The sequence below is a fragment of the Taudactylus pleione genome, unplaced genomic scaffold (genome assembly GCF_031769625.1).
Source record: "Taudactylus pleione unplaced genomic scaffold, aTauple2 ptg000012l, whole genome shotgun sequence".
Lineage (NCBI taxonomy): Eukaryota > Metazoa > Chordata > Amphibia > Anura > Myobatrachidae > Taudactylus > Taudactylus pleione.
Window position 1 is genome coordinate 11,320,760 of NW_028284415.1, and position 12,561 is coordinate 11,333,320.

The following is a 12,561-nucleotide window of genomic DNA, read 5'->3' on the forward strand; positions in this document are numbered from 1 at the left end:
GCTGACAGTACATATTTTGGTTCCAATAATAGCATGTACATTTTTGCCCAAGTGGCAAGGACCATTTGAAATCATAGAAAAAGTGGGTGAGGTTATTTATAAAGTGTACCAGTCTGGGAAAAGAAAGCCAGGACAGGTCTACTATGTATATCTTCTAAAACCTGGGAAGGGTAAAGCAGTTCTGTCAGTCAACCCGGTACTTCTGATGATTAAAGTACCTTTGGTTCCAGAAGTAACAACAGCCAAAACCCTCTCAACTATTCAACAGTGTGAGGCTAAATAATTGAATAAAAAGAAATAGAGAAATGTTTCCTGGCATACCTGATAAAACAACAGTCATGACATAATCACTGAACCAGGTTTTAAGGATAACCTAAAGCCCTATAGAATACCAGAAACCAAATGGGAATTGGTGTCTAAAGAAATTTTAAAAAGTTGGAGTTAGTTATAATTGAAGAATCACATAGTGAGTTGTCAAATTAATTTTGAAACCTGATGGTAGTTTACGTTTCTGCAATGATTGATGCCTACCCAATGCCTTGTATGGATGATCTTATTCAAAATCCGGGAACAGCACAGTACTTAATCACTCTAAACTTAACCATAGGGTACTGGAATGTGCCATTGATAGACAATGCAAAAGAAAAGACAGCTTTTCTGCACCGGAGGGTCTGTTCCAATATAGATATTGTCATTTGAGTTATTGGGGCACCCACCACCTTTCAGAGCATAATAGATACAATTCTATGGCCCCATAGACAGTATGCTGCTGCCTATCTCAATTACTGTATGTGGTCATCTATAGTCCTGATTGGTAATCTCACTTACCCAGGCTACAATCAGTGTTGGACTCCAACTGTGAGGCAGGATTGACAGCTAACCCCAAAAAAAGTGTTGCTTGGGAATGAAAGAGGTGAAATATCTTAGATTCACCATAGGAAGAAGTTTATAAACCCCAATATAATAAAATTGAGATGATACAAAATTATCGGTAACTCTTAAATAAGAAACAGGTGAGCACTCTCCTAGAAATCACAGGGAATTATCAAAGATTTATACCCATAAGTATAACCATAGGGTTTTAACAGTATAGCAGTGGTGCATGCAGGGTGGGTTTCTGAGTACCCAGAAACCCCCTGATAGACCAAATTTTTTTTCTGTGACCAAGACACTTGTCTCTGTCTATACAATGCCGCAGCTGTGATGGGAGCTCCTTATACATACACTGGGTACACATTAAATGGTGTGTACCTAGCCGACATGTCATGCAACGGGACTGGGCGGGGGTCCCGGCATCGGCAAGTGCATACACAGTCTCCGACAGATCGGACGACATATCGTCTAGTGTGTACCGGCCAATAGAGTTCTGATAGTCAGATTGCCAAGGGGGAGCTGCTACGTGTGTCCAGCCATAGCAGCTCCTCACATGCCAACTGCAGTTTCCTCCTCTCCTTGGCCTAGGATATATGATGTGTGCGTGTGTGCGTGTGTGCGTGCGTGCGTGCGTGTGTGTATATTGCATATTTTATTAATAATTATATTAAAATTATATTATAAATATATATTAGAAATAATACATATATACTGTATTATAAATAAAAAATATGTTTGGGTGTTATATTGGTTCCATGCATACAGAGCCCCATAATAATTTACGCTCACTGATCCCATTTTATCTAAAACTGGTTCTGACCAAGTAGATTAGTGAAGCCCCTATCTTATCTAACTATTTGATATAAATACCTAGTGTTGAACTACTAGTCTATCCATAGATGATTCCTTTTCCCTCATTCTCCGTGTCCCAGAGGCTGAAGATGCCTTTGGCAGCTCATCATGTTCTCAGCTCTGCCCCGCAGAATGAATGCGCCTTTGGCACGTACCGCCCTTTATTAGCTTTAACGAAGTGCTAGGAGTCAAAACATCTAACTTTTTCAGATAGTTAAGATTTGTCCTTACATTACGAATCACATTGACTGTTATGTTACCTGACAAATTTCATATCTTTTACTGTTAACAAATTCACAGAAGCCATCAAGCTCTTTATAAAAAAAACTTTTTTCCAAAATCAGACAAAAATTTTCCGCACACAGACATATTGTGTCAAGTGCTACTGTATTTTATGTTTGTAAAAGACAGCATCTCAGAAGAGCTTCGAATGTCTGTTCTCTATTTATGTTTCTTAGATAATTACCTTGTGAGATGTGTAGGAGAATATTATATCAAAACACAATGGTAAATTCACACACAACAGCAGGTAAAGTGTCTTCCTAATGGACGGTGGAATTTTATTTTTTTTCTAGAGCGTAACTCTAAACATTTCAAATGTTCATTTCTTATTCTTTAAAAAAAAAGCTACAATTAAAATGCAGTATCCTACGAATATAAATATATGGATTTCATACACAATTGTGGAAAAAGTCCTCAATATCATAAAAAAGGCATTTTTAAAGCTCACATTTTAACCAAGTTGATATCATAAATGTCAACATTGCGGTGACATTATGAATGTCGACATTTTCGCTGTTGACAATTTTTAAAATATTTTATTATTTTATTCTCCGAACTCTCTGCACATTTCATATACAGTAGCTCCATGGAAATGTTCTATTTTTTTGCACTAATACATTTCCTTCCCATATACATCCAACATCCACTCACCCCAATGGTCAACATCGTATCAGGAATCTATGTCTATCTATCCTTTATCTCCAAACTTCATTTCTGGCTATTACACTTGTCAATCTATATAAAGATTTATTTCAAAGCTTTCACTAAATCACTGAAAACCTCTCTTCACTGTCACACCATTAACTCTCGCTGTCTTTATTTTTCTCCTTGTCCTTTCCTTAACTTTTTTACTTTTCTTTCGCTTTTTCTCGCTCTTTCATTTAGTATACAATTTGTCCACCCTAATTGCACATCTACAGTACTACCCACTTCCCTGTCTTGCAGGTACACACCAATTCTTGATCATTTTATAATTTAAACTGTTATTATTACCTATCTTCAGGAACACACAATCTTTGATCATTTTATTATTTATACTATTTTATTATTACCCACTCTTCATATTATGTTTTTTTGAACACATTTTTGCAGTTAACGCCATCCATCTTCAGTATCCACCTACTTCCTATAACCATCCACCTTTGGGCCCCCTATCCACCTTAGTACATCTAGTTATTCCATGATGATTGCAAATGACTAAGAGTACTGGTAAGCAAAGGGGCTTATTACTGCCACCTCTTTGTCTACTTTGCCATATTGTTGGTCCGTTCTAGACCTGGACACACACCTAATGATGTAATTTATATAGAGAGAAACAAGGGTAACTCTGCTGAATGGTGAGTTTTGAAAGTCTTTCTATCATGTAAAGTCTATAAGAAGAATAATAATATACTCAATTAGGGTCCTTTTTGTTGTGTAAAATTATCCAACTATTACATGTCTATATTTCATGATATCATTAATTATTTTTCTTTACCTTCCAGATTCCATGGGCACCAACCTTGTATCTGTGATGTTCCTATTAGTAATTATTAATCATGTCAGAGTCATGGGGACAGCTTGTCCTACAGGATGCAGTTGTTCTTTATCTTCTATTTATTGTTGTGAAACAGAAAGATATTTCCAGTTCCCAATCACTGGTTCTGATAATATTACTAAATTAAGTTTAAGTAGCTGTCCACGCTTCGTTATTTACAAACAGAGCATCTGGAATTTAAAGTCACTTGAAGAAATAACTATTAAAAGCACAGCAGTTACATATATTGACGCATCTGCATTTGGTGACCTTCCCAAGCTGAAGAGTTTGATTTTAAACGAGTTGAACCTAAGCATAGCAAATTTCCATCCATCAACCTTCAATAACCTTCCCATTCAGCAGCTGGACTTGAAGAATAACAACTTAAAATTAATTCACAGTGAAATGTTTAGGGGTTTGAAGAACCTCAGAGTTCTAGATCTTTCGAGGAATAAAATTGCTGCCATTCACAATCAAGCATTTGATAGTCTAATAATGTTATCTGTGCTCAAATTAGATTATAACTGTCTAAGCTCAGTCACTCCACTGTGGTTTAAACCCTTTATTAACTATTCCTCATTGCTGGTCAGTGTGATGGGAAACAACTTAACTAATGAGTGCATCTTCAGGGGGATTGAACTTACTGAATATCATTGGTTTAAAAAGTCTTTATTTCCCAATGATTCTTTAACAGTCTTATTGACCGCCATCCCTGTTTGCACTAAACCAATGTTTAATAATGCATATCAAGAAATATATGTGAAGGAATCTATGTCAATAGCACTGCCATGTTCTGCCATCGGTTTACCAAAGCCTGCTTTGACCTGGCTACTCCCAACAGGATTGGAAGTCACTTTCTCAACCTCTCAATTGTTTGTTAGCAAAGGGAAATTAAATATAGCAATAACCAGGCCCAATGACTCTGGTATCTATGCATGCGTGGCCAGCAACAGTGAAGGTTCTTCAGTAGCCCTAACAAGACTTTCAGTAGTGCTGAACGCCACAACTGCAATGACACTTGACCTGATGGTAACGGAGACACCAAAGAAAAAAGCTTCATTCACTTTGCTAATAGTATTTATAATCATTCTCTCAATAGTTTTGTTCTTTGTTGTGGGTTATCTTTCAAGATTAGTGTACAAGTTAGCAAAGAAACCACACAGCAATAACTTTGAATTCAGTCGTTTTGTCGACACACCTAACATTCTTCCTGTTCCTGAAAACCCTCAACCAATGCCACATGTATAACATCTGATTTTACTGAGCACCAAGGGTGCAGTTAATAAAGCTTATTGACTCATCCACTTTAATGTACTAGTGTTTACACATGAACAAACCAGCATGTCAAATAGCTACCTCTTGTGTCTACACATGTTTAATAGTGTTTTAATTTTTACTTTCAAAGGCTGATAGCCTATAGTAGAGTGTTGCCATGACTACCTTTACTGATCACCCTAGTTCTTCTTTACCAGTCATATAGCAGGTTACCAGCTATGAGTTTCAGCTAGGCATAGCCATGTCACTTGTTTTTAAATGATAAATTGTCCCTGAAGGGAGTATAGCCTCATTCCTCCTGTGAAGTAAAAGCCTAGAATAGGATCATGGTAATAGTGAAATTGTTGTACAGAATGAAGAAAATGTAATGACATTAAAAATCTTATATGCATGCCTCACAAAAACCCATTCAAAATATGGGGACCCATTAGGTTTATATAGACTGTTCTGGAAAAAAAAGGCTGCACTTTTGGGAGCTACTGTATGACATTTTCTCTGAATGCTGAATGTCTTACTAATTATTTTTATACCTTCCTGTAAATACAAACCAGTAAAATAAAACTTTATATTGACAGCAAAAATCTAAAATTGTTGGAATAAAATTGTGTGGTGATAATCACTTGGAAACCTGAAAATGCCCATTTCAAGATTCCTGGAGAACTGTGGTAAGGTTAGTCTAAAAACCAAGTGTTCACAAGAGGAATATTCTTTATAAACTACAATTTACTATATTGTTTTAGTGCAGGCTACTGACAAATACAAAGAATCAATGGGCTCAATCCAATTAGTTGCAAATTTGAGAACGCGAGTTTGTTTCATAAAATTCGCATACATCAAACGAATGCGCGCACCCGAGAAATGCCAGATTCAATTAGAAATGCTAATTCGCCTTAGCCATGGCGAGAATGCGCAACTTTTCTACAAAATGTGACCTGGGAGAAATGCATGAAAAAATTAGGAAGCACTCTGGAGCCCCAAAAAGAGGCAACGGAGATAGTGGGACCATATAGAAGGCTGTTAATGGCCATAAGGAAAGTACTGGAGGTTTCTAAAAGGTGTGAAATTCGTGCTTTTTGCACTTTCTATCGATGGTTGAAAAATGATAGCAAGCAAATGATTACAGCAAATTAAAGTCTTTCCAGAATTTTGGGGTACAGGAAAATGTCTGCAGAGTAACTTTTCAGTGTTATTAAGAAACAAAGAGAACATTACTCTCTTATTGGGGCACTTAAAACTACTAAATTATAAAACTTATCATTTATTGGTAGTAATTAAAATTTACAAAATGAAAATACTGCATGTGTCCAAAAGAGACCTAACACAGTAAATCACCCAAAAAACAAACAGCAAAAATTACCACACGTAAAAACTTGTGTTGAGTGATGGTGAGCATTTGTGCTAGAAATTGCTTGTAAAAATGGTAATTGGTCACACATAGACAAACCAGGAAATATTTACACATCTGTGGTGAAAGAACACCAAAATTATGTATGTTATGGTAACACCAAATAGTGGTAACCATCCAGAGATTAAGATTCATAGGTAATATACCTAGGGTGAGAATCATTAAACATGGGACACTACTGTGTCCTGTATATTACACCCAGCTATTATATATAGAACAACCTCTTTTAGAATATATGGTAATATCAGCAATATTGCGGACGGAGCCAACCGAAAGCATAATGAATATACACAGCATGTGTGGCAATTTTATAGTATCACAATGTCTCTCATAGAACTCAGCTGAAAAATATATATCTGTAGTAGAACCAAACACTGATTTGCATAAAAATATTTCATTGAATAAACAATATTGTCATTTGTTTCATGAGTCTTTAGATGAAAACACAGTCATGTGGATGGAAACAGCGCGCAATCTATCAGTTTAAAAAACTCTATAACATTGTTAATACTGTAACACAGGATATTGAAATGAGGACTCCGGACAGGCAGGTACTTGGTAAAACAGTGGCTATTAATGGCAGCAAACACTGCACCTTAGCATACGTGACCATATGCCTGGATACACCCAGACTCATAACAGAAAATAAGCAAATAAATATAAAAGTGAATGTCCCAGCACTCCTTGTGCTTAACAGTCAGCAATTGCAATCTCTGTGAACCTTCCAGGTCCTGGCACCCTAATGTTAACCACCACCCCCAGGCTATTGCCTGGCCAGTTTGTCTGGCACCAGGAGCAAGGAGCATCAGGTGTGTGGGAAATTTAAACCCTTCCTGTGTTACAGTGATTATTCCAGCTGGATCTGTGTAAATGTGAAAACCTGGAATTCCACACCTCCACTGCTAATGCAGAACGCACAGGTTTCACTCCAGCCTCCCCTTGAGGGAACTGATTCCACCAGAATGTGGGTAATTCAGGTGTGAGACAACCCCTCTCACCACAATACATTGTATTCATTAGCTGTGTATACATTGCAACATTGTAAATGATAAGTGTTTTCATATATCTTTACAGTGTAGCTGGTATTATAACCATTACTGGGTAACATACATAATCATAGGGGTCTATGTACTAAGCAGTGATAAGTGACAGAGTGAAAAGTGATAAGTCTGTGATAAGTGCCAGCCAATCAGCTTCCAAATGTCATCTCACAGGCTGTGTTTGAAAAATGACAGTTGGGAGCTGATTGGCTGGCACTTATCACAGACTTATCACTTTTCACTCTGTCACTTATCACTGCTTAGTACATAGACCCCATAGTCTCACACTGTACATATAGTAAAAGAGAAGTATAGTGAAAATTATCCAGGGGATAATGAAGGGAATGGCTGCGGCACACTATATACCCTTGGTATTTAACAGTGTGCGTGGATACCCTAAACACATCTGGTAGAATGAAAATGTACAGTAGATAACAGACATCTGCTTTCAGAGTGAATTCAGTGGTGAATCTTATACCATAGGCAGAGCCGACTAAAGCTGCATACACACGTAAAGATTTTCTGTCCAACCATCCAACTAGTTGATTGGTTGGAATGAAAATCTGGTAAGGTATGAAAACAAATGACAATCAGCAATTTGCTCCCAAATGCCGGAAAATGGACAAAAACTGTTGTTTGAACAAATTGTTTAGATCAAACATTTAACAAACTTGTCTGACGTCCATTTTCATCTGTTTTCTGGCATTTAGGAGCAAATTGCTGATCATCAGTTACTCCCATACGTTACCAGATTTTCATTCCAACCAATCAACTAGTTGGATGGTTGGACAGAAAATCTTTACGTGTATATGCAGCTTAAGCCCAGCTAATGAGAGTGCCTGATTAAAGCAGATTGTAACAGTGAAACGTGGCACTGCCAAATCTGACTTGGCAGTGTGAGTGCGCATGCGTGAACCAGGATTCACACATGTGCACACAGCTCCCAATGGCAATGGAGGGAACCAAACAGGGGTGGAGGGATCTGAAAGGGACCCTTTTCGCAAACCATAGCTCCTTCCTATAGGAAGGAACGGGGTCCGGGAACAACCATCTAAAATGGCATAGGTTTCTGCTGTCAAGCTCCAAAAATGTTGTACTTTCAAGGCTTGATGAATTTCGGTCCACATACTATTGTATGGGGATGCTGGGCCAGATATGTACTGAAAGGTAAGCAAGAGATATCCATGATTTCTCCTGCATTACTTTTACAATGAATGGCCCTGATACCTCATTTCTACAAAAGTAGGTGAAAATTTTAATTTTCTCCTACAGAATTTTTGTAGAAATTAAGGAATAATGAATAGACCCCTTAGGAATGGAAGACAAATTACACATTTTGGCAGATAGGTTATGATTATATATATATATTAATACCATTTTGCTTGTAATGCCCATTGTCCTACAAATAATAAAGAACAGTCTTATCATATTGAGCAGAATGTTTTACTCATCTTCTCTCTCACATATGCCCTATGCTCTACCCGTTGTGCTGCTGTTATCACTTGGACTACAGAATGTGTGTGCTGCAGAAGACATTTCATTATACCTGTTGGTTCCAATATGTATTCAGCTATATATTTGCTCACTTTCCTCATATGGCAGCTGAAATAGCTTAGTTGCAATCAATATTTAGGGGGCATTGAATCTAGTTCTGTTTGCCATGTGCGAAAGAGAGTGTAACATTCTTTAAAGGAAGAGAAGTACTAGAACACGAGGACATGTTCTGAAACTGGAGGGAGGGAGGTTCAAAGGAAATTTGAGAAAAAATTCCTTCACGGAAAGGGTAGTGGATAAAGGCAATAGCCGCCCATCAGAGGTGGTAGTGGCTAAGACAATAAAGCAATTTAAACTTGTTTGGGATAGGCATAAGAATATACCTACAAAGAAGTCAGGATCATATAAGATTGAGGTTACAAAAAGGTTCAAAAAGGGCAGACAAGATGGGCCAGGTGGTTCTTACAGTATCTGCCATCAAATTCTATGTTTCTATGTTACATGATTTTTTCTGCTTTTCTCCCATCTCCGAGTCATCCCCTTAGTTGGTTTAGAGCTGCAAATAATTTTTAGTTGCTCAATCCTCAGTAATTAATCACCTACCAGTGATCAATCATTTTGCAGCAGCTTGTTTCCTATGAGCCAGGCTACACAGCAGATTTGTCAATCTGTGTAGTCAACCATCTTCTTTGGTCGCGCAATGCTGAAATTTAATAGCATTGTGTTTACTTCAAGTGATTAGTCTTGTCCATTCTGCATAGTGTGATAAACTATGTAATTGCTCATTCTTATAATTTATTTTTTGGGGGATTCAAAGGCAGAAAAATACAGCTTGTGACCTGTGTAATGAGATTTCAGAGAGATGATCAGTCGCATAAAGTACAGTAGCACAGAGTTTTCAAAGTGATTATTCTCAGGAGATTTAGTAGCAGAAAATCATCAGTGTAGACTTGGCCTTGTAGACAGTGTAGACTTGGCCTTAGATCAGTTTTTTTTATAAAACTTTATTTTAAAATAAAACCATTTTTTAGATTACATTATTCAACACTATTTTGGTGAAAATATTCTTTTAAAATTACCCTTTTGTTAAGAATTCTTCAGATTGAGTTTCGTGAAACAATTCTTCAATGAAAAACAAAGGTTTTTTTAGAAATTCAACATTTTGAAAATGTTTCACTAATCTTTACATGTGTATTATTGTTCCAACTTTAAAGTACATTGCAATGTGAATGCATCCAGTGAAACTTTCTTTCATTAGTCACAGTAACATGCAAAGTCTAAAAGGGCAGCGAATTCTATTCTAGGTCTTGCTCACCATCATAAAAAAGGGCAAACTTAAAGTGGTTGTCCACTTTCTGATGACTTGCTTTATATCAGTACATGCAGTGGCATCACAAGGGGGGTGTGGGCCGCTCCGGGTGTCACCCTCCAAGGAGGTGACACCAAAAGCCACACACTCATGTCTGCAGCGCGCACCCCCCCGCCGCCGAAATATCCATGCCAACACCCCTTGCACGCCCTGCCACCACCACACTACCGGCATTATCCGCCAGTCGGAGAGGGAGAGGGGAGGGCCTATAACCTTGGAGTAGGAGCTCCCAAGCTCCGCCTTCCTGCTTTATAATGCACAGGCATTCGGCAGGTGACTGGTCACGTGCGCGGCATGACGTGACGATGTCACGGCACCCACGGTCTCTGGTGTGACTGACTGTGTGAAGAGCCAGAACGCTGAGGGGGAGGAGCATTATCTGGAGGATGCCTCTGTACACGGACACTGACCGACAGCTGCCTGCCACTGATGAAGAGTAGAGCAGAGGCGATCAGTCAGCTTTAAGCACTGCTTAAAGCAATGAGGTAAGTAATTCATTTTTGCAGCTGTAGAAGAGGGTGGGGGTAAGGGTGGGGGTCCCCGACTCATTCAGCCAGCTCTTACAGAAAGTCAAGGAGGTGCACACTAGCTGGGCTAGGAGATTGCTGGAGATGTACACCCAGGTGCTGAGGGACAAGTGGAGGCTACAACTCATGCCAGATGAGATAGCTCTAGTGAAATGGCCTGGGGTCTCCCAGCAAGAAGGATGTACTGCCTGCCCCTGCCCCTAACCCCCTCCTTGCCCCAAGTACTGCCCCAGCTGCAATTTACCCTTACCCCCTCCATACCCACAACACTGCCTGCCCCTAACCCCCTCCTTGCCCCAGTAGTGTCCCAGCTGCTATCTATAACCCCCTCACTGCCCCAGCTGCTATATATCCTAACCCCATTCTTGCCTCCAGTACTCCCCCAACTGCTATCTACCCTTATTCCCTTTTCCTACCCCAACTGCCACACTCCCCTTATCCCAATCTAGCCCCTCCATGCCCCAACTGCTCCCTTTCTTAGCCCCCAGCTCTACCCCAACTGCTGCATGCCCTTAACCGCCACTATCCCAATTGCTACCTGACCCCAATTCTAGCACTGTCACAAATCCCCTCTCTGACTCCAGCACTGCACCTGTTGACTATTTGAGATCAAAGCAATGTATTTTAAGCATTTTCTGTACTGAAAATATGAGTGTGACTACATGTGTAAGGCATGTGGGGTGTTCTGATGCTATGTGGGGAGGCATACTGTAAGGGGAGCTCAAAGCATAATTTGTGATGGCACCCAGAAACAGTTGAGTAGGACCCCAATATATTAAAGTAAGGGGTCCCTGGGACCCACAATTTTTTTTCACTTAGGGCTATCACAGTATTATATATATTTTTTCTTCTGAAAGACTAAATGTACAGATTTCAGATATTTACTGTAGCTCTTAAAAAAGAGTTTCATGGGTAAATCCTAATTGGCACTTAAGGGGCATGTGAGGTTGGTCTGATGACATGGGAAGATTTAATTGGCACTGAAGGGGCATGTGGGGGGGTCTGTTTGGCAATTAAGGGGCAGGTGAGGTTGGTCTGATGACATGGGAAGATGTAATTGGCACTGCATTGAGTCTACTGGAATGTGGGGGATCTGTTTGACACTTAAGAAACAAGTGAAGGTGGTCTTAAATCCTGGAATCCTGCCGATCCCGGGATTGGCCACACTAGTTATGAGACAAAGGCCCTCATTCAGAGCCGTACGCTCTGAGCAGAGCGCACGCTCTGAATGAGGGCCGCCCTCCATATTTATGGAGCGTCCTCCACCCACAGCCTATACGAGCGTGCAGTTTGATGGCCGCGATGGTCTTGACCATCGCGACCATCGCCACTGCGAGCCGGAGCCTGCGGTTGAGGTTTTAAACCGCAAGGCCCGGAGTGATTTTGGCTCTATCAGAGCCAAAATCACTCCCACTGACATCACTAGTGATGTCAGTGGGCCGGCTTCTGACGGTAGGCGTTCCCTTGGGAACGCCTCCGTCAGGGAGGCACGCCCCCGGCACGCCCACCAAAGGGGGTGTGCTGTCAATCAACATCGACAGTACTCCCCCTTTGATCAGACACAACGAGCGAAGGAAAGTCCTTCGCTCGTCGCGTCTGGCGCATGCGCACGACGGAGCTCCCGCCGTCGTGCGCATGCGCAGTGCACAACATCGACCCACTTGCGAGCGGACAGCCGCTTGCGAGTGGGTCTGAATCAGGCCCAAAGTGGCAAACTGTCAAAAAACGGTAACACAATTTCTGCATAGTTCTGGAACTGGAACCATCCTACCAGATGTTTAGTTTTGCCTATGGGGAGGAGCACAGTGTGACCGCTGGATTGGTAAGGGGCGAGAGTTTTTTTTGGTGGAGGGAGGGGGGGTGTCACCATGCGTTACAGCACCGGGTGATACCAACCCTAGTGATGCCTCTGCGTACATGACTTCTAC

General features: G+C 40.2%; 1 protein-coding gene across 1 annotated transcript; it reads left to right on the forward strand.

Moving 5' to 3' along the window:
- The first annotated feature begins 3,496 nt into the window (after positions 1–3,496).
- Positions 3,497–5,273, forward strand: LOC148542464 (uncharacterized). The gene has a single exon (XM_088468397.1). It carries the CDS (start codon positions 3,497–3,499, stop codon positions 4,769–4,771), a length of 1,275 nt encoding a protein of 424 aa, XP_088324523.1. The 3' UTR covers positions 4,772–5,273.
- Positions 5,274–12,561: the final 7,288 nt, after the last annotated feature.